Consider the following 23188-nt stretch of genomic DNA (forward strand, 5'->3'; position numbering starts at 1 on the left):
GATTATGGCTCTATTGCAGAGCCACCTTTTGTATCTCACCCCCCATCTCATCCATGTCACAAGCGGGAGTGGGGCCTCTGCTGAGGACACTTGTCCCAGAAATTGTTGTTTTGGGGGGAGGGAGGAGACTTTTCCTCTGTCCCATGCCAGTGTCACAGAAGTGGAGCACTGAAGCACAGGCCAGAGGCAAAGTGCACCTAATGCAATTAGTTCACCTCTGTGTCCCTCCCACCCCGACCCTGTCTCAAGGCTGCCTGGCTCCTGCTCTCCCAGCTGGCCCTGCGACAGGCCCTGTGTGCCAGAGTATGACACAGCAAAGACTCCAGAAGCCCCACCCAGACTACTGCCCACACCCCTGCCGAGTGCCTGGCCTACCACCCAGGGGAATCACCCTGCTCAGGATCCCAACGGGAAGCTCTGCCTCCAGCTCCATCACTGGGCCAGGCACCATCAGGAGTTGCTACAAGAAATGTGGTTTTCACCTAAAGATGCTTGTGTCCCCGAAGGACTCCCGCCCCTCGTCCCACATGCTACCCTAGGCTGAACTGGGTTCCTAGGAGCTGGGACGGCTCTTCTCAAAACCAGATCCACTGAGATCCTCACTCCCTTTGTCCCCCAATTTTCTCAATATGTTTAGGACTCTTTAAATAGTATTATTTATAAATAACGGCCATTGAAATTTTTGGTATTTGGATGGGATGACACACAACTACAATCCTAGCACTTGGAAGTGAGAGATAGGAAGGTCACGGGTTCAGGGGGAGCCTGGAATACAAACCCTTTAAAAAAACAAGGGCTGGGGATGTGGGTCAGGGCAGAACACTTGCAAAACATGTACGACAGCAAGTTGGATCCCGAGAACTGTTTGTTTTGACAAATGCATACAAATGGAGACAAGAAGTCCCCCATAATCGTCTCTGACATTCGGGTGCTCACCTCTCACACAGTGTCAACAGCAGGCCGATTGCACAGGGAGGTCACTTGGGTCTAATCTTGCGGCCTGCTTTTCTCATCAGTATCGCAGTGGGAACACCGTGCTTTCTCATTAAGTTTCTAGACAATATACTTCTTAGTTGCCAGTGTTCTATCAGGACAGTGCCTGGGGAGGCCACTGTCACCTGATGTTTGCTTTCATCCTCAGAGTCTCTTGAAAGTTAGCTCACGGAGCGTGCAAGCTCCCTTACTGCCATGGGTTCTTCCTACCTGGGAACATAAGCCAACCCGTCCTATCAGCTCCCGTAACTCCCCGCCTTCCTCCATGGGATGCCTGAGTCTCTGCAGCATGTGTAGGAGTGGGGGGGGGGAAGGAGTAAAGGCCCTCACCGGCCCGCTGATGAGGATGGTGCCCTGCAGAGTGAACACATTGCCGCCTCATAGGGATTCCTCGGTCAACAGCTACAGCAAACTCCTTGGGCACCTGATAGACTGGGAATGACTAGGTATGTGATCAGCACATACCCTGGATAAGTGGGTGGCATTTGGGTTATGGTGGGTTATTGACAGTCTGAGGGCTAAGGTGCCCCTCACACCAGAGTACAGAAAGTTCCATCCTTTGTAGTAGTTCCCCTGGGACAGGCCTGGCAAGGCACTGACTTGGAATTCCTGGGGGCCAGGAGCTCATGAGAGGACAAACCTGTACATGCTCTGTCCTGATATCCCATGATCCTTGCTGGTAAGGAGGCAGGGCTCTCAGCATTAGGGAGGCTGGGTGCAGGCTCTCTCTCTCTCTCTCTCTCTCTCCCTCTTCCTCTTCCTCTTCCTCTCTCTCTCTCTCCCCCCCCCTCTCTCTCCTGCCCTGATGAACCCAGTAAATAAAGCTCAGGGTTCAAGAGTACTGCTGAGGGAACAGGTTCCAGTCACGGCCCTCGGACAGTCTGTGCTCACCATTCTCATCTGTTTCCCACAGGCTCCGGGCATCTCCAAAGCTGACAGTCAGTCCCAGGGACTCACGACAAGCATCCGATGGGGGCAGACTCCCATCAATCAGTCCACACCCTGGGACACTGATGAGCCGCCCTCCAAACAGATGAGGGAGAGCGACAATCCAGGTGGGTGTTCATCAGCTGACAGAGACACCTACGAGCCCCGATACGGGACCTGGGATGTGTGAGACCCCGGCAGTTTCTCAAGCCTCACCCAGGGAGATTTTGCCTTGCCCGTGGTTACAAGAGCACCAGGATGCTCTGGCCCCAGGACTGGGATTTGTTCCATACCATCTTGGTCCTCCTGCTGACCAAAACAAAGGATCTCCCCTTGCCCTCCCATTTTGGTGTAGATACCATGTCTTCTGCCAGATAAACATCCCAAGCCCATCAGTCACTCAACCCTAAAGCCCATGAATTCCAGTCCCTTCACTTTCCTGACAATTACTCACTCTGTATCCCTCTAAAGTGCAAAGCCACAACTCAATGCTAACGGCCTACATCCTGTCTGACCAACAGTCTTCCTTCTGCACCTCCGCACTGGTCATTACAGCCCTAGAGCATAGCTGTTCAGCCACAGACATATCATCTCCTGTCCCAGCAACAAAACTCAAGGTTGTCACAAGGCCACCTCGTCATAATCGGGCTCAGGTTTGGGGACAGAAGAGCACACCTCTCAAATCTCTACCAGGGGGCCATGGTGATCTCAGATGCAGTCTTTTGTGTTCCCAGTTTTCCTCAAATCGCATCCTTTGTAGCCCAATAGCTCCCAAGTCATTGATTACAAACAGAGATCAGGGTGAGTGACTAGAGGCCTCTCTGTAGGTCTCCAGTTCCCTTCAGGCATTCATCTCGTCAAACAAAATGAACCGTCCTTGTGGCATGGCATCTTGGAGCTGTCTTGACCTTGTCGTTTTGGAGGCTCTGACATCTTGAAGAATGTTTCCGGGTTCCCTAGCTAGTCCTGGGGAGCACCGAGTTTGGGGTGATAGGCCTTGGCCTTGAGACAGCCCATCAGACTGGCTCGTGGTGATCTCACCCCCTCTGCTTAGCTTGGACATGGCTCCCTTCAGCAGCCCATTCTAGAATCAAGCCAGCAATGCTTTGCCAATGCTCCTTGGCTTGCAGTTTCCCTCTCTCATTTCGAAAATCAGAAATATTTCTTGCACATTGTTGTGTGCCGTGTTCTGTGTGTGACCTCAAGGCTTGCGGTCATGCAAGTGTGACATGCCACACCTACCGTGCCTGCTGCAGGTGAGGAAACTGACAGGCATGTCGCTCATCCGGAACCAGAACCAGGACTCAGATCTGGTTCGTTCTGACTCCACTTCCTCACTCAGTGTCCCTGCTGGTTTAAGTGGCACTATGCCTTCAGGGCCCCTGATCCCCCTTTCCATCTTCCGTCTGAGAGGGAACTCCGAGCCCTTCCTTCTAGCCTCCAGGGCTCCCAGGCTTCTGTCTCAGTTCCCCCATTCTCAGTCTACACCCTAACCCCGAGAGAGGAATCATGAAAACCAAGGTCGGACCAGGCAATGGAGGCTCAAACAAAGACTCCTCAAGTCAGGGGTGACCTGGACTAGACTTCTCTGTCATTGTGTCTTTCAGCTTCCATACAAGCCCCACCCCGGGTCACCTCCAAGTCAGTTAAGCTCCAGGTAGACCCAGGCCCTGCCCGGTCTGACTGGGCACAACTGGCCTCTCATCTTGCATCGTACCTTAAGAGGAGTATCTGGACTTCCATGTCCCCCTAAAATTACCTTAAGAGCCAAACTGGGATCCTCCTGATTCTAACAGGGCTGGCTGTGTAAATGGCTTAAAACAAAGCCTGGAGTCCCCTCCAATCTCCTCCAGGATTTTCCAGACTCCACCCACCTCTTCCTAGGTGCCTGGGAACACCATCTGCAGGCTTCACTGAGCTCACCTGGCATGGCAGCACTGTCCACTGCCAGCCTCCTCTTTGACTCCCACCCACAGCAATTCTCCAGCAAAGGAGGACACACAACACATATGCCGCACCTACTATGTCGGACACTCTGTTGGTTTTACTTTGTTTTCTTGCAAACACGCTTTCTGCATCCAGTTCTTAGCCCCCATGAACAGATAAAAAGAACAAGGCTTGGAGAACTAAAGCAGCTTGCTAGGGCTCTTAGCTCACAGGTTAGAAGAGCTGAGATGAACCGAGGGCTCTTTGAAGGCGTCTGATTCTTTTTCTTTCTGCTTTGTTGTTTCTCGTTTCTCACAAACAGATGTTTCTTCCTTCTCTGGACCCCCCATAGTCATTTGTCATCTCTTTGTATCCTCTAAACACCTCGTCCTACAACTGTCACTATACATTCTTTTGTTTGTTTGTTTGTTTTTTTAGGACAAAATCTCATTGCATAGCTTCGGTTGCTCTGGAACTCACTATGTAAATCAGGCTAGCTTCAAACTCATAGAAAACCATTTGCCTCTGCCTCCCTCCAGATGCTGGGGTTAAAGGCATGTGCCCCTATACCCCGATTTATCACCTTAAACTGCTGAGTGCTTGAACATGAGTGTGTTAACCATTGCTGTTACTCCGGGTCCCAGCCCAAGGCCTGGGACAGTTGGCATTTGTTGAATGACTGTAACTGGTAGAATAACATTTTTTTCCCATCTCCCTTACAGGCACAGGGCCATGGGTGACCACCGTGGCCGCCGGGAACCAGCCTTCCCTGATCGCACACTCCTATGGAGTGGCCCAGCCTCCTACCTTCAGTCCGGCTGTGAACGTCCAGGCCCCGGTCATCGGGGTGACTCCCTCGCTGCCTCCGCATGTGGGGCCCCAGATCCCGCTGATGCCAGGCCACTACTCCCTCCCACAGCCGCCCTCCCAACCGCTGAGCAGCGTGGTGGTGAACATGCCTGCTCAGGCCCTGTACGCCAGCCCTCAGCCCCTGGCAGTATCCGCTTTGCCTGGAGTAGGACAGGTAGCCCGCCCGGGACCCACTGCTGTGGGCAACGGCCACATGGCAGGGCCCCTGCTGCCTCCACCTCCACCAGCCCAGCCATCTGCCGCTCTCCCCAATAGTGCTCCTGCCACTAATGGGCCCCCCACAACAGACTCGGCCCATGGGCTACAAATGCTTCGGACCATTGGAGTGGGGAAGTATGAGTTCACCGACCCAGGGCACCCTAAAGGTAAGTTCTGCTGACACACCCCACTGTGTGCCTGGTCTGTACTTCTGTACCTCCCTGTCTGGTCACCCCGACACAGTGAGGCCTGGGGTGTGTTTTGTGGTAGCTCGTTGATTGGCCTCAGCCAACCAGGAGCTGTGGCAGGAATTCCCTATTTAGTCAGGGGAAGTCAGGCAGAAAGCCAGTGTGGAGGTTGAGACAAGCAACAGCAGGATTCACAGAGCAAGAGAAAAAAAGATGAGAAGAAGAAGAAGGAAGGAAGAGGATGCCTGAAAGTCCAGAGCCCAGGCCGTGCTCACCCCTGACTCCCAGACCAGGGCAAGAGCCACTCACTCCTCTTGAAGGCCACTAGAGCAGTCCATCGAGCCTTTTACCACTTTCCATCCACAAAGACATTCAAAACACTATCTGCCTGTGCCTATCGGAAGGAGCCTTCTCCACCAAGCTATTGACAAGAGCAGGACCAGGGTCCAGGCATGTTCCTACCATCCTGAACCACCTGAGGTTTTGGATTTTAAGGACTGACGGGCCAGCTCTGGACTGGCCTTCAGCCCCCAGTCCCAGGGGCATTTCCTTACAAGATCTCATAGGTAGTTCCTTGGGAACAGAAGCTGGGGAAGGGAGCACACAGCAACATGGTTCTCAGCACAAGCTCCAGCCTGAGCAGCAGGGCACAGGACATTATGTTTTCCTCATGGTGTCTGAGCAGGACGGGAGAGCCAGGACCAGGACAAAGCTTTGAGACTATCTGTCTTAGATTTGCCTTTCCCTAATGCAGAGACATCCCCAGACAGGCCCAGGTCCTGATCCTGAGATGTGAAGAAGGAAGGTTATCAGGCCCCAGCCCGAGCTAGGCAGCACAGGGACAGGAGGAGGCAAGAGGGTCTCTGTCAAGCACTCTAGGCTGCTGGGTTAGCCATGCCTCCTTCAAAAGAGCCAGTAGGTGGCGCTAGAGAGTGTACACAACTAGCCTCAGAACCCGTGAAAGTCCATCTCGAGGGTCCCTGCCTCTTAGCAATTAACCACTCTCTGCCCAGTGCTCTCCAGACATTTGTTACCATCCTTCTGAGCCATTCTCCGGTCTTGCTGAGCACCCCAGCCACAGAGCCCGTGTCTAGCTCCCTGTGGGGTTTCATTCCGTACCTGTGTGAGCCCTGACTGCCTTTGTTTGGGAAATCAGTACTAGTTTTAAATGACAAAATTATAGAAAATTACATCTAAAATCTGGTAAGCTCTTGCTTTGTTTAAAATTTATTTTTTTATCGAAAGAAACTAAATTGATTTCTTCTTTGAACTGTTATGGTTTAGCAACCCCTGTCTTTGAGAGAGAGAGAGAGAGAGAGAGAGAGAGAGAACAACCTGAAATAACAAAAGCGCACACATGCACATACACACACACACACACACACACACACACACACCACAAACCGTCACTCGCACTTTATGAGCCATTGGCCCTGACACAAGCATCTATGGGGTCCCAGCTGTCCAAGGCTATCCCAAAGCTAGAAGCCCTAGGCAGCTTCAGTGTCCTCATAGTGAGAGGCCTGCTAAGGCCAATAGAAAGGTCTCACTAGCTTTTCAAGTTCCAGACGTATGTCCAGATAAAAGGAACTGTTCTGTACAGGACGGAACCAGCTCTGCTGTCCCTCGAGTTCCCTGGTCTAGGGCTGGACACTGAGCTGGGATCCATCTCTCTGAAAGTTGCTAGGAGCGGGGTATCTCAAACACCCTTACCCAAGACATGGGGAGACAGAGGTAAGGTGAGGCGGCTGGGAATGTTGGGTCAGTGTCACTCCTAAGACAACTATAGAAGACCACAGAGTGTGACCTGACGCCTGTGGCCCCAAGCCCTCCAGGTAGAAAAGGACAAGGGGAGCCCTCCCATGCCATTTGCTATACCAGTCCCCACAGGATAGGCAGGGTCTGAGCGAGAGGCGGGAAGCTGAGCTCAGAAAGTTCATCGTGCCCATCTTGCAGGAGCCTTTGGGGTCCTCCAGCCAGGGTGCATGGGTGACCTGCCCGGCACACTGCCTCCCATTGGTGTTCACCAGACCAGCTATTTCTCCAGATTACATTAACTCACACGTCCATTTAGGGCCCTCGCCACCCGGCACATCCCCTTGTATTTGTGAACTCCACACCTAAGGGACTACACACCCACAGATGCTGGACGCCCAAGCCTGGGGGGGTTCTATTCTCCTTTCATTTCTAATCTTGAAAGCCTTTATTGCTGGAGCTATAATTTATCTGTCAGGTCTAATGTCAAACAACTACATTTAAAGGGGGAAAAAAGGGAAACCCAAATTTTGAAACCAAATCTTTGTAGCTTGCCATGAAGAGTCATAATCCCAACAGCCACCACGTGGGTTTAGATTTGGGTCACTTTTAATTTTTGCCCCCCAGGGATTTTTTTTTTTTTTACAGCCCTAAAACCCAATTGATTTCACGCTCCTAAATGACAGACAGCTGGCTCCAGGCAGGAACAGGAGGCACCACATGATGGTATATCAACACAAATCAGAACTTCACTTAAAAAAAAAAAAAAAGGAAACGAAAGAAAGAGAAAAGAATTTTCTTTTCCCCCTAGTCTCTGCTTGAAACCTTGCCGGCATTATAATAAGATCCACTGTGCACTCTCTAGCTCATTATGGTCCTATGATTTTTGCCTCACCATTGTTTGATGAGACAACCTGGCCTCTCGTGGGGTTGAGTAATTATGCAGAGAGATCCCCTCCATGAAGAACGGGTCTTGCCAGCCGGAGGGATGGGCCACTGGTATTTTTAGACTTCATTAGTGCCCTGATTTAAAATTTCACATTTTGTTTCTTGTAATTATCTTCCGATCGACTGCACGAAATCTTCAGTTGAGGCTCTATTAGTCCGCCTTCCCAAAAAGGGCGTTAGGACTTTAATTTAAAACTTAACCAATTGAAAAAAGAAAGGTGGTGTGCAAAATGCCTTTTGATTTGCAGTAGGTCAAGCGACTGTCTCTCATCTGTGACTAGGGAAGCCAGCATGCCTGCGGTTTGCTTTAATGAGTGTTATTTAAATGCATTGAGCACATATAGATTTTCTTAAGAAACTTACAAGATAAATCTTTCTTTCTCTAAGAACAATTTGAGGGTGGGAGCAAGCTGTGGATTTTTTTTTTTTTAGATTATATATTGAAAGGTAATTAAAAATAGATTTCATGTGTGCAAAGTGATAAGGGAGGAAAATGGAATTATTTCCATTTGAGTCTTTATAAAAGACCCGGTGTGTTTGTCTTGTCATTAGATGGGGGTGGACCCCTGGGCTGATCCTGTGGGAGAAATACAGCCAAACTCAGGCCTCTGTGAAACCTGATGTCTAATAACCCTGTCCCGAGAGATCTCTAGGAGATCATCACAGAGGTGCAGGCGAGGGACAAGGTGATTTCTGCCATCTTTAACCAGGAATTATTGGTAGCTTAGACCAAGGTTGGAGGTTTCTAAAACCCCCAGACCCTGGGTCCAGAGGGGAGCTGCAGAAAGGCTGTCTTGCTTTCTGCCTCAGTGTCTGGGGAGAAAAGAGCTAACAGTACCTGTTCCCTTTCTTCCAGAGGGGAACGTGTCTGTTCTGGTATAAACACTGTCCTAGGCATCACATAGGGACCAGGATGAGCCATCTGCAGAGTTTGGCTTCGGGAACGAGGAGCTACATGATGCATGAATGGTTCCACTTCTGTCTGTGGTTCCAGTTTCTCTCCTCCATCCCTAACCCTAGACCTCCAGCCCAAGAAGCTCTGTCCATCCTTGGAACTGCAGCGTGCATGAGCCACAGCTGCTTCAACTCTAGCAGCAGCAAAGACAGTATCTTAGGATAAGCTGAGGCGTGGGGAATAGCATGACTACAGTAAGCCTCCAGATCTCTCTGATATCCCTTCCCTTCCCTTGGGAGTGTTACTTGAATGTGGTTGTTCATGCCTATCATTCAGGACAACTGAGGCAGGAAGACCAGTATGAGTTTGAGGCCAAACTTAGCTACATTGTGAGTTCCGTTTCAGCTCAGCCTGGGCTACAGAGTGAGACCCTGCCACGCAAAAACCAAACATAAATATATATAAGGTGTATAGACAATATATACTGGAGTCCAAGAGAGGGCCACTGGGGATTGTGGGTGTGGCCATCCTCACCCCTTGCCTGCACACTATCACTGAGCCCAGTGTCCTGGAGCTCAGCAGCAGGCAAGCCCATGCAGGGCTAACAAGGCTCACAGCCTCGTGGTCCAGCCGCTTCCTGAGAGATGACATGAGTTGCTTTCTGGCAGAGGTTGGGAGACTGTGCACCAGTTTCCTTAGTCATGGGACTAAGTTATATCTCATTCGTACATCTCGTTCCTCCTCGCCCCACACCCAGAGCACACCGTTCTCCCTGGCACCTCATAAATGCCCCGGAAGGAACTGAAATGAATGACAAAGCTACCCACACACTGCTCCCGCTTCAGTTACCCCGACGCAGGCCAGCACTCCCTGGGTCGCCGTCCCAGAACTGCCACCCTGAGTCCATCCAGGGTTCAAACTCAGAGCCACCACTTGACTGGCCCCAAGAGTGTCCCCTGAGCGCAAGCTCCAAAATTCTGCCAGGGTGGTCGTTTTACAATGCAGAGCTTTGTCCTGCCATGCCGCCTGCAAATGTCTCCAAAGGTCCCAGTTGTTCTGGTGTCTGGTGGCCACCCATGGTGTGATGCCTAAGCCCCTGACACCCACTTGCCTGGCATGTCACCCTTCGAGATTCTACCCACAGGCTGAGTTCTCGGGTTCTCTCTATTCTGTGCACAGGCTGAGCTTCCATTCTCTATCTGAGGCATGCCCCATGCCTTGACTCATTCACCTTATAGGCAGTTTGCCTGTTCTTCCCTCCTCAGACAGACTGTGAGCCTCCATGCTGGGTTGGGTAAGGCCTTCACTGGAACCCCATTCTAGCCCAATAGCCAAAACAGACCTCCGCATCTAGAGTGAAAGGCGTGTTTGATGGATGAAGGCGCAAAGCCAGGGCTCTCTGCAACCTGTCTTTGTTTGGCAGAAGCAGTTGGTACCCTCAGGTATCAGTGCAGAAATCTCTCAGGGAAGTCACTCTGCAGTCCTCATGCCTGTCCCACACTAAAAGTCGGCCTACGCCCGGGCGCCTCCACACAATGCCCTCTGCCCCAGAGCGTAATGGGATCTGAAATTCTGCCCCAGTTTCCTCATCTTTAAAACAATAATGGCAGAGCCGCTTCGTATCCATTGCCACGAGGATTGTCTTGTTTTATTTGCAGTCCTTAGCACAGTGCCCGGTATAGTCACTATAGAAGTGTGTGTGGTCTCTCTCTCCATCAGTACCACCTTTCAGCATCCAGGGCATTTTAGGAGTTTAGGTTAATGTGACGAATCAAAGACCAGCTTGCCTTCCAGAGTCTTAGAAGAGCATGTTAACATCACGATGTCTGAAGGCCTGGCTCCCAAGGGCCCCCTTTGAATGGCAGAAAATTGCTTTCTCCCATTGTAACATGTTACAGTCCTCCACCATTGCCATAACAACCAGAAGAAACCAGCCTATTGCTGGCACCTTTCCCCTAAGTCCAAGGGCTGTTCATCTTTGGGGGAAGGGGTTCCTTCTCTATAGCCTCACGGGAGATCAGCATACTGTGACCTTCATCTTGATAGCAGGGAGCTAAGGTCACGAAGGCAAGACTAGGGTCCACATCCATGGATGCAGCACTAGATTAAACAACTAGAGTTGTCTGATTCCATAGATCAACTGGCCAAGGCAGGGTGATTTGGTCAGGCATATATGGCTGGCAGCAACAACCGTCAGGATCCCGGATAGGCTGCGTGTATAGGTTTCCCAATCCCTCCACACACTAACCCAGCAAACTTGTGCTGAGAAATGGGACTCTACCTCAGTTTCCAGTTCTGTAACCAGCTGGAAGGATTAGATAACATGAAGTCTAGGCACAGTGCCTGGTGCATAGTAGACTCACAATAATGTCACCTGCCCTGGCTCCTCTAAGTCTTAAAGACTCCTAAGGGAGGAAGGCAGTTGGCCTCCTCTGCTTTCGACTCCGAAGCCAATCCCATCACCCTCACTCTACCCGGTAGGCCCTCCCATTCTGCCCACAGTGCCCGCACACCTTCTTCCAGGAGGCAGCTGTGGCTCAGCCTGTGGAACTCAAAGTTTTGTCCACACCCACAAGATATTTTCTCTTCACTAGACAGAAACCCGCCCCAGCCCATGGTGAAGCCCTCCCTGCCTTCCCAGGGCACTGTCCTCGGGGCTTTGTTCCTCATTAACTGGAGAGTGGTCTGGGGCTTAACAGTTTGGTTAACAGATCATTTGGCTGTGAGTGAAACTTGCGAGCAGCAGATTGCAGTGAAGGCGGACAGACCACCCAGAGACAGTGTCATCCTCCTAGCAGGAGGTGACCCAGCCTCACACCCACCTGCTCAACCGGGCACAGGCAGGTAGAGAGCTCCGGACTTTCTCATGCTGCTGGGAAAACATACTGACATTCAGCCTCTAATATATGTCCTTAGCATCCTCAATCTCAGAGATCCTGCCCACCCACCTGCAGGGCATGGCTAGAGGAGTCAAAATGCTTGTAGGACTGAGAGGGAACTAAAGGAGGAGGCGTTTTCAGGCCTTTTACCACATGGCACCGACACCAGCTGCCCCGACCCAAGTAAGCCCTGTCATCACTCAGGAGCAGGCAACAGCAGAATGACCTAGCTACACACTACTAGGTCAGTGACACTCGGAGGGCCATGGGATTGCTGCGGTCATGCCATCTTCCTCCCTGATGCTCCACTGGGTATTTACTGAGCAACTCATCCGTGTTCCGAGACACCAGCTCTGTGCAGAGTCCAGACGTGTCTTCTCCCGTAAGCCAAACGAAAAAGGCATGGGCAGCATGCTGGCTCCCTGCCCCACACAATCTCCGCTTCTACCAAGCAGGAGGCCCTGGGTGATCCGAAGGGCTCCAGACATGGGAACAGGCCTTCAGAGAAAGTTAGGGCTTGGCCGTAGGGGAGGCTGCACTCCACCGAAGGAAACAGGAAGGAAGTGGCAATGAGAACCGTGGAGGCCAGGAAGCAAAAAGGCACTAGCGGGGAAGACCGTAAGGGGAGGCAGGAGGCAGGAGGCAGGAAGGTAGATGAATGGAAGAAAGTTTGATGGAAGAACCTGATACAGAACTGATGATCCAGGATCTGTCAATCACAGAATCATACACATACACACACGCCCGCCCACACACACAAGCACACAGTCACGCATGCACAGAGTAGTACTGCTGGAACCAGTACTACCTCCCCTACTGCCAAGTGGTCCACCAAGAAAGCCATCCTGATTTGAGACTGGGTTGCCTAGTGATTTTCAGGATGTCTGTTTCTCGGAGCACCGGGCACTCAAAGCCTGAATATACACACAGGCTCCTTAAGGCTGCCCTCCCCACCTCAGTCAGACAGTGTTGGGTAGGCAGTACCGTGCGGCAAACGCCTGTCCATCTCCAGGCCTTCATGGCCTTAGAAGGTGAAAGTTTCTTTGATCGTAGACCTTGACCTGGGTGTGAGACTCCTAGCCGCCACTAATCCCTGAAAGGGAAGTCAGGAACACACCAGGAGTCCAAAAGCTCTCTCCTGCTGTGACAGAGGCTCGGTGGCAAAGTTCCTAGTTGCCTACCCATTATCTGAACAGGCTTCACCTGCTGGCGGATGATACCTGTAAAGGCATGAAGCGTCAGGGCTGGTTCCGGGATTTTCCTCTGCCGAGACTAGGGCGGCTTCCGAGCATGATGTCTAGATAGAGTGTGCGCTGCCCGCTGCCTGCCCTGGCGGGATGGGGGAGGGCAGGATAAACGCTATACCACATCGTGAAGCAGAACTGGAGAGAGCATGGAAGAAAACCAGTTCAATGAGAAGCGATTCGGTTGAAATTACCTTCCGTTCAGGAGCACACTCGCTATTCTAGGAGTGTTAAAGGTAAAAATAATACAAGTGTAGTATTTCAGGAACACAAAACATCGTGTAAATTGCTTGAAGAAAAACATGGCCAAAAGGTTGCCATTTATTGAAATAGTTGTCATGCCTGTTTTCTTGGTGTATCTCGTCTATAAAAGGAAAAAAAAAAAAAGTGGTGTGAGTGTTTGTGTGTGTGTGAGAGAGAGAGAGAGGGAGAGACCTACCTCAGAGAGAAGTACAAGAGTTTCAGTGCATGGCTGAGCAGATTGTCTTTACTCTCTTAGTCCCCCCAGCACCATGGTGGACAACCTGGCAGAGCCCTGTGAACCGCCTCCTGGCCCCTCCTCTTTGCGAAATGACTTTACACTCTTTTTTGCCCAATGCCTCAGATGCAGCCTACAGAAAAGGCCAATGCATACCTGTTTTCACCAGTTTTGCCAGAGTCAGTTTCATGACAGTCAGCCCTACTGGGGCAGCTGTCACCATAGATGGGGTGGCTTCACGGCTGCCAAGACTGGGAATCAAAGGCAGAGTGCAGGCAGGGTCACTGTCTCCTGCTGCCTCTCTCCTCGATGTTGTGTCTTTGGAGGGTCTTTGTTCAGTGGAGGTGTGTCTGTGATGTGTCTTTTTCTTAAAAGGGTGTCACCCCTACTGGATAACCCTTATAACCTCCTTAAAGGCCCATCACCCACAAGGTGACTGCATTTGTATGTGGGTATTTGGGTATGGTTTTGAAGGGAGTCAAGTCAGTCTGTAATAGTCTTTGTTTTCTGAGAATTTTGTTGTCTTACTTTATTTTTATATAAGATGTAGATTTCGATCTCCCGGAACTCATGAAGATCCTCCTGCCTCTGCATCCTAAGTGCTGGGGCTAAAGGGATGTGCCATCATACCTGGCCATAATAGTCTTTAAATCCATCTAACTGGCAAATGGAAGCGTGGCTCCTCAACACAGCACACTTGCCATGCACTTACTTTTTTTTTTCTTGCCTCAAGTTAAACTATCCAACAAGATTCTAAAATTGTTCTTCTTTAAATCATTTGGGCTGAGTGTGTCTCAGTGCAACCTGCTCCCCCTATTCCAACCCTGTCCCAGATCTGCTCTCTGAAAAGCTACCTGTCTGCCTCTGTTCAAGTAGGAATCTTCTTCTAACAACAAGCCATTCATCCTTTGCAACCCTCTCCCCATGGCCACCGGAGTGGATAGCAGGGGAAGGTATTACCTGAGCCATCATTTAGCAAAAGTGCTTCATTTCACAGGCAGGGGAAGTGAAGTTAAAGGCATCACATCATGCCCAGGCATGCACTAGAAGGTTCCCAGGGAAGCCACGCCCATTGCCTGGGTGGCCTGGACAGTCACTTCCGCTGCTGCTGGGAATCGTCCATCCTGGAAGGTTTTCCTCCTCGTACAGATGGCAGCACGGTGGCATGCCTGTGACCTGCATCAGGGACAGACCCATGCACACCACAAGAGCCATGTATTCCCACAGGCAGGTCTATGCTCTCACCCAAGGCCACATCCTATATGGGGCCACATGGACTAGATCAGTAATGGCCTTGCACATATCGCTAGGGGGGACACTTGCCCTAAAAAGAGAGGGAAGGATGACCTAGGCAAACTCTAACTCAGGGACATGGGGCCTCACCCTATCAAGAATACCAAGCTCATCCGTTATTGCCCAGAGCACCTTCAGGAGCCAGTCTCGGGGGCGCAAGATGCCTTACTACCTATTCAAATCTGAGACCCAGGACCTTAGAAACCCCTGGATTTGGCGGTCATCTTGTGGTAATTCTGAAGGCTCTGATCCCCATAGCCATTTGAACAGGCACATTCTAGAAATTACTATTCATCCAGAAATAATTCCTATATTTTTGTCCTTTGTGTGTGTGAGAGAGAGTTGTGTGACTACAGTTGTGTGTGTTGCGTACAAGCACATGGTAGGTCCACACACTTGTGGAGATGTGGAGCCGGAGGATCATCCTCTATGTTCTCCACCTTATGCCTTTGAGACACAGTCTCTCATTGAGCCGGGAGCTTGAGTTTATTTGGCTAGGCTAATGGCCAGCAAGCACAGAAATCATTCTGTCTTACCCTCTCTCTGCTGGGGTTACAGACCATACCCCATTTATATGCAGGCCTGGAATCTGAATCTCTCCTCTTTGGATTGGACTGCAAGTGCTCTTAACTGCTGAGCCGTCTCTCCAGACCCAGGTCTTCGTTCCGCATGAGGACGTTCATGACCTTCAAGTTTTCCAGTGTAGTGTCACTGGTCCCACAAAGTGATAAGTAGAAATGTGACCTCCCCACTAGGTCTTTCTAGTAATGATACCAATCAAGGAAATGAAGGCTGCCTTAAACTATGGTCAGGAACTACCACCACAGACAAGATGTGGTTTTAGCTGGAAGGTGTAACCTTGTCTTCCAGAAGGATGAGTAACAGATACAAGAGCTGTCGTGCATTTACCTATCACTGTACGTCTATTACTTATCTACTCTGTATTCTGTATTCCTTGCAGTTGTCCCATTTGGGACGATTCCTAGGTGAAGAACGAAGGTTCAGATAAGGCAGATACACAGGGATTGGTGGCATCAGAGTAGACAGCCAGTGACTGTGGCCTTCCTACCGTACCATACCTGTAGGTCCCTGTTGTGTTGTCTCCAGGGCTAAAGATGGATAAGCCCCATGGAGACTGCTTTCTATATCCTAGCATCATGTGACTCACAGACTCTTTGCTCATGGATGGATAGATAGATGAATAAGATAAATGCATGGGATTCCCAAAGTCAGTCCATAGAGGGCACTAGGCTATTTGAGGAAGCTGCCCACAGAGCACTGGCCACACAAGCCACTGTAGCTTGGGAAGCATGCGGCCCTGGGAATTCTTTCCTGTTGCTACATCTCCCACGCCTTACTCAAAGTATTACTAATGCAATAAAGTTAATGGACCCAGTCATCCTATGAAGGAGCCAGTTCTGAGCAAAGATGATACATCTTTGAAGTTAATGAGGTCTATTAATTGAGCTTATGCCCTCTTAAGTGAATGAAAGTCTTGAAATCTACTAAACAGCAGCACATCCATTTAGAAGTCGTTATTGACGCCTCATGTCTCTGTCACCAATGGATGAGGAGCCACCAATGCAGAGCTATAGGAATTGGCTTCCTGCCGACATTTAGCACACCCTTCAACTTCTGTGAAGCTCAACAGATGCCATGTCTGGCCAGCCATTCATGTCCTCAGCAGAGTCTTCCATTCAGCTCTTTACAGTCCTAGGGGTTGGACACCTGCTTGATGAATGTCTGGGCTGGCTGATCCATGTAGCTGGAGGACGCTGAAGAATGCAGTCCCACAGCCAGCGCTGCAGACCTGGCCACCGCACAGTGGACCCACTATAGGCAATCCCTGGGCTGCATGAGTATAAGGAACTGGCTGGAGAGAGACTCGAGCTTGGCTGCAGCCTGCATGGGACACAACACAATGGCCCCAGGGCCGCCCTGAACATGCACCGAACGCCCCATTTCCGGCTCCTCCCCACTTACCACCATTCACAGTTGCTTAAGAATGCAAAGTGGCACTTGTTGTGCCCACAGAACATCTGCTGAAGACAAACTTGTGTTTATAGCTCTTCACTTCAAAAGACTGGCCGCGTTATAAAAAGAAGGGGGCCATCTGTCCTTCTTCTGGACCCCAGTGCCTCTTGGAAGAGATCGCTGCACAAGAAGGCAAGTGAGAAGTCAGCGTCAACTCCAAGAAACTATTTTGGAACCAGAAAAGAATAGCACTTTCCCGCCGAGGAAATCGGGCCCACACTTGAAGGCCAGCTTGCTCGGGAACGTGTGGCGACAGATGCTGACCAGAAGGAGGCCACCTGGGGTCCAGTGGAGATTCCCACATGTTCCAGCATCGAAGAGACCCTGGAGCAGATGACAGGTGGGGGGAACCGTGAGACATGACGGAAGGGAAAAGGGAAGGACTGTGAGGTGTGGCAGTCCCAGGGGAGGACAGAAACAAAGTCCCTGGCAGTTTGCTAGTGTACACAGTCAGATGTCCCTCCACAGTTTGGAGTTTTAGGCCCTGGGAGCTTCTCGATCTGAGTGACTCTCCTGAGTGGCTAACTGCTGGTGACTTCCATAGTGTAGAAAGGGCCCAAAAGTGTGTGAAGCCTGCTTGGGGTTTGTCTGTCTTATGCCCTCTAGCAGAAGATACAAAAAAGTCATAGGAAGCCAGACATAGGAGTACCACACCAGTAATAGTAGTGCTTCAGAGGCTGAGGCAGAAGAATCACGGAGTTCAAGAGCAGCGTGAGTGACCTTAAGAGAACCTATCTAACAAAAGACAGAAAAACAAAAAGCCCTATTAAATCCAGAAAGGCCGACTAACTAGGTAAGGGCGGAGGTACAGGATGGTTAACAGAGATGAAACTTACCAAGAATATGAACTTCTGAGAGATAGAATCTCGCAACAGATTCCTGGCCAGAACCTTTATGAAGAGGAGCCCTAAATCCCACCCCTACCCTGGTGTTCCTGCTCATGAATTCTAGACTATATCTAGAATGCTATCCCCTGGACCCCGAGCTCTCCACATCAAGAAAAACTGTGCTTTCTGCAGTAACCTGCAGATTCCAAGAAGCTTTGGTTCTGTGGGCCTGGATCTGGGGTCTCCTTTATTTCTGATGAAAACCTCCTTCTGACATGGGGATGAGAATGGAGGTCAGAAGTGGATTCCTCTGAAGACATGCCTTGTTCTCTTGTCCTGCTGGTCTCTGGCAGGACATCCCTGCTGGCTCCTCCTGGCCCTGTGAATTAACAGCTTTGTCTTGTCCTAGGGAAGGTGCATAGGTTTTTGTCCACATCTAAAAAGTTCCAGATTCTACCCACTTGAGCACTTACTCACATTTAGATTCTGAGGACAAAGGCAGTTCCTGGCATAGTGTATTCAAGGCTCTGGGAATCCTAAAAGGTCACATTCCTTTTATTCTTGCCTCTTTTCAGTTCTTTTCTGTGCTTATTGATTTCTTCCGGCACATAAGAAAACACAGTAGGCAAAGCCTACTACTTCCATAGAAATAAAATATTCTGCAGTCAAACCACACACCATAAAGGAATAATTGCAGTCTGTATATATTGCTAATGGACATCTCTCAGCAATTCCCTGTCTCATAAGCTTTAAACACAGACATTAGTATAAATATGCAGAGATCCCCATTCGGGCAAATTACTCTGCATTTCTGAGCGAAAGGAAGATTAACCATGTGCTGATATCTTTGCGGGAGCTCAGCAGAGTAGAAAAAAATCCCTGGGTCCTCCTTGGCAGGGAGGCTTGAGACTCCTTCCAGGGGAACTTGGTGCAAAGCTGGAGGCCTGGGCAGTATCTCCTCCCCTAGGCGGTGCTCCCCGGAGACTAAAAGCACAGCCTCAGGAGGAGGACAGTGTCTCCTCCTCCCCCATTGGATCACAGTTACCGGAGGAGGCTAGTTGGTCACCCAGCATCCTTTTCCTTGGGCTTTCCGGACTCCAAAAAGGGACGCAGGAGCAGGTGAGGATGTGTTTCTCCCTTGACCTCTCAGCTGTCTGATAGTGGGTAGCCCCAAGCCTAGACTCTATGCCATCTGAACCCATCACACCCTTTTTGTCTGGCCTCTTACCCTCTCACCTCTCTCCGCTCCACAGCTCTCCTTCCTACCTGTCCTTCAACCATCAGCCTCCTCTGCCAGGCTTGCTCCCACTGAGAACCCTGTGTTCCCAACCTAGACCAGCACAAACCTAACCATTTCATTTTCCAGGGCTCCCTCTGTTGATTGTGATGGAGCCCCTCCCCCCTTCCCCCACTGCATCCTGCCCAGGCTGGAGTGACAAGATCTAGCCTCCACACTGACTGCTGATGAGGGAGCAGGCCTCAGAGGGGGAGGAGCCCAACCCTGTGAAATTCACAGAAGTCTTCTATCCTCCTCCCCCCTGCATGTGCTCAGCACAGGCTGTCCTGTCCTCCCTTTAGGTACACTGACCTCTGCACCTCCCTCCAGGGGAGGGGGCTGCCTCAGGAGCTGGGAGCCTCCTGACAGCCAACAGATCGCATGAGGTAAATCATGAGCTGGTCGGGAGTCACAGCTCAGGCAGGAAGTGTGGTGCACGGAGATAGGGATATACATTTTGTATTCAGCGCCTGCCATTTCCACGGGGAACTGAACACACAGAGAAGGGCTCCACGCTGATAACCTGAGCGAAGAGACTTGCGCCTCTCAGGGCTGCGGCCCCGTCTGTCTCCGACTGGGGACTATTGGAGGGTCTGAGAGCAAGGTTTCCCTCCTGAGAGACACCAGTTGGGGAGTTTCTGTAACACTGTTTTCTGGTGGGAATTCCAAGGCAGCAGGCTCGGCATAGGAGAACGGGCCTTCTCCTCAGCTAACCCTCGGGGACACGTGCAGACTCCACCCTTCCTCCATAGCAGAGCATCTTGACAGTCTATTTTCATGTCTGTCTCTCCCACCCAACTGTGAATGACTTTAGAACACCCCCGCCATTGGCCAATTTAGCAACTTTACGTGATATGTAAAAAGGTACCCTTTTCTCAAGACCCTTGCCTGCCACCTACCAGAAAACTGAGGGTAACTCAAGAAACCCATGAGGACTCTGAGGTGAATTATGCCTCCTGTGCTTGTACCTTGTGTGACTTGACTGACCTCTGAGCTGCAGCCTGGGGTGGGTGGGTGGGGCTATGGAGGCTATTCCCCTCCAGAATGCTCTTCCAAGCTCATTATACACACTGATCAATTTAATCTTTACATCTGTGAACTGGGGACTGTTGTCATCCCCATCTAGAGATGAAGCTGTGGCTCAGAAACATGACATTACTATCCTATGTTTATCCAACCAGTTGGGGACAGAGTAGAAATGGGACACGGAGCATTCTTTACCTTGGATTCACCTTATCGCCTCAAAGTCTGGTTCCAGGAGTGGTTATGGAGGTGTTCGTCATGGCCTTTGTCCCATGTGATACCACAAAGGTGCATGACTCCATGCCTGAGAAGTAGGCTTTGATTGATAGATACCCTCATAAAAGCCCAGAGTGGCTGCCCTGAAGAACCCCAATCCCTCATGAGGACACCTGGCCCATTAACCTCTTCCATATGCAGCCCTTCAACTCAGTTCACTGACCAGCCTCCTGCACCCTGGCCTTCCTCCCACTGTGGTCAGCCCCTCCATGCTCCCAGCTTCCCTTCTGCCGCTTCCTGGCCACTCTTCACTCTGCACACTGCAGTCTTTCCTTAGAGAGTCTGATCAGGCTGTCCTCCACTCAAGCCCTCCAGAGATCCTCTTGGCCAGCCACTCACGGCTTCTGCCTTCTCCACCATTGGGACCTCCACCCTTATGACCTCTGTGGGACAGTCACCGTTCTTGCTCAAGATAACACTCCCACTATTCCCTCATCCTGCCTCCCTGAACCCCACACAGAACCCTTCCAGGCCAAATGCCCGTCTGCGGTGGGCCCGATTCCTTTGCCAGCCATTTTCTCCCAACAGAGACTCCTGGAGAGAGAGTCTGGAAGCAGGGTCTCATCAGTGAGCACCCCAACTGGGAGCATGGGGTGGTGTTCCTCTCAAGCTACCAGAGAGATCACTCTGGCCGACTCTACCTGGCTTTCACTTTCCTCATCTCTGCTGACTGACACAGATGTTCGCCCACAGTCCAGTGGCAGCAGCCCGCCCTTTGTGGGGGAGTAGATGGTATCCTCAGAGTTCTCCAACTGCAGGACCCCCTGCAGCTTCACCCAGAAATCTCTGTAGGACACTGTAGGAAATCCATGCTTTTCAGAGAAGCCTGGGAAGTCAGACGTTTCACAGTGAACCAGCAAGAGCTGGTCCTCATAGCCAGAAACGGAGAGAGGTCCAGAGAATCACACCCCAGCACTCAACTTAGGAGCCACCAGAACTCTGTGAATCTAACTAGCAGGGCAGGTGGCAGTGGAAGCCCCCGTCAACTGGGACCAATCAGAGGCACCATGCAAGCATCTCTTACTCACTCAAGGCAATGAGAGAAGCTCTGACAGAAGGTTCAGACACTCGAGAGACTCTCCAGAGACTGTTAGCCAGGCTGCTGCTGCACCTTCCTTACTGGCTCTGCCATGCTACAGGTGGGACATGGCTGGGAGCACTAGAGGATGGGACAGGAGCGTATGAGGAGGTCATTTCAACAGAAAATGGCCTTACACAGCGAGGAATACAGGTACTCCATTAACCCTAGTTCTGGGGAGCTTTGACTGCTGGGAGAAGAGAGGCCATGAAAAGTCAGAGCCCCCTGAGGCTCTTATAAGCCATCTGCCCAGAGCTCTGGGTCTAGATGCAGCCAATGCCTGAGTAAAGACACCGCCACTCCTAACCGCCCCCCACCCCCAGTCACCACCCAGCCCTCCTGAACTAGTGGAGCTGCCCAGCCCTAGAGAAGAAAGGCCCATTTTGTGGATCACCAGATATCCTGGAGTGAGAAGTCCACTCCAAAGCAGACTTCCCATCTGCTTTGTTCCGTGCTGTATTCCCAGCGTTGGCACACAGCTTGTTGAATGCGTGAGCGCACACACGAGGGAAGGAGGGAACGTATGGCTGGAGGAAGGTGATCCGAACTACCCACAGAAGCAGAGGTAGCTACTAGGCTAAAGCACCTGGGCAAAAATCACCCTCAGGAAATCTGCTTTGCAGTCGTCAGTTTCTGCAGGTTTTCATAACTTCTTTCAAGTTTCCTTTTTTGGCCAGTCTACTCCCCCCCTACCCCCTGCATGGATCCCTGCCCTGTGCAGAGCCACATCAGGGCGATAGTAGAGGCTGTAGACAAGATAAGGCCTGGGCTGCTAAGGCCTTGGACACTTCTAGTACAGGGTGATGGTTCACCAGGCGTCACTGGGGCTCCACTAGCCCCTCCCAGCGAATAGTGCCCTCCCCTCCTCCCTAAAGCCTAACATCCCCTCTGCAACTCAAAGGTAGAGCCTAGCCCGCCCTGGCTGGCTCCAAAGGGCTTACATTGCCTCTTCTCAGAGATTCCCTTCTTCCCCCACCCCACCCCTGCGGGTCCCGCCAGCCAGCCTGCAAGCCAATCTATCCATGACCCTGACCGGCTACAGCACCCCTCTTTTCCTTCCTTCCTTCCTTCCTTCCTTCCTTCCTTCCTTCCCTCTTCTCTTCTCTTCTCTCTCTCTCTCTCTCTCTCTCTCTCTCTCTCTCTCTCTCTCTCTCTCCCCTGTGCTCTTCAGACTGCAGGCTTCGTATTCACAAGTGAACCCTAAACTTTCCTACTGCATCTGCCCTGCCCTAAGGACCTGAGTCTCCACAATGAGCAAATGAAACAGCAAAAGGCAGTCGTTTAAAAGCTTAATTTTTAGTGAGCACGGCTTGATCCTGATTCTGAGGCTCACTCGCTGCGAGGTCTGGACAAGTTCTTTCCTCTGAAAGCTTTGTTTTCCTACAAACCTTAGGGTTACCTCTCCCCCCTGGGGATAAGGGTGCTAAGATAATGACTAGTCTCCCACGGAGATACAGAAAGAAAACGTGCATTCTAGGACAGGCTCTTCTAGGTCTAGCAGACAGATGAACGCTCCGGTTGCATGACGCACGTGCCATTCTGGGTGGCCTTTTTCCTTCATTGGGTCTTTCCACACCGGAGCCCTGCCCTCTGCCAGCCTAAGCTGCGGTCCGCGGGTCGCGCAGGCGCAGTATACAGGACGGGCGTGCCGTCGGCTCCTCCTGGGTGACAGCGAGGCACCGCCCACCCCGCCCCCAGGCGCCGCCGTCACGTGGGGCAAGTCCCCACCGGGAGGTTCCCGCGCGTGCGGAGGTAGCGCGTCTGCGAGTTCCTATTTGCATATGCGCACGCCGGATATTTATATCTTCTCCTCAGCCAGTCCAAGTTATTGATGTCTTAAAGTGACTTTAATCTGAGCCTTCTCTTCTTCAAATGGGCTTTTGATTTCCGGAGTGATATTATACATGGCTGTAAGCTATTGACTGAGCGATTGCGTTGTGTTCTCAATGTGCTGATGCTGGGAATCTTCGATATAAATAAACTTCCTCTGGTAGAATCATTATAAAGCACAAGCAGCAGAAATTTATGGAAAGAACAGATTAAATGCTTAGACTTAAATTCTTCAGCGTGCGGCTTGCCC

At 51.1% G+C, this 23188-nt stretch overlaps 1 protein-coding gene across 2 annotated transcripts in view; it reads left to right on the top strand.

The window, feature by feature from the left end:
* The window catches only part of Klhl29 (kelch like family member 29), a 293822-nt gene that overhangs the window by 230605 nt on the left and 40029 nt on the right, over positions 1–23188 (top strand). For both annotated transcript variants that reach the window (XM_055626011.1, XM_055626017.1), the window contains 2 exons: positions 1907–2048; positions 4569–5081. In XM_055626011.1, coding sequence (XP_055481986.1) covers positions 1907–2048; positions 4569–5081 — 655 coding nt within the window. The remainder of the gene's footprint in view (positions 1–1906; positions 2049–4568; positions 5082–23188) is intronic.

This window comes from Psammomys obesus, unplaced genomic scaffold (assembly GCF_907164565.1).
Source record: "Psammomys obesus unplaced genomic scaffold, mPsaObe1.curated_primary_1811, whole genome shotgun sequence".
NCBI lineage: Eukaryota > Metazoa > Chordata > Mammalia > Rodentia > Muridae > Psammomys > Psammomys obesus.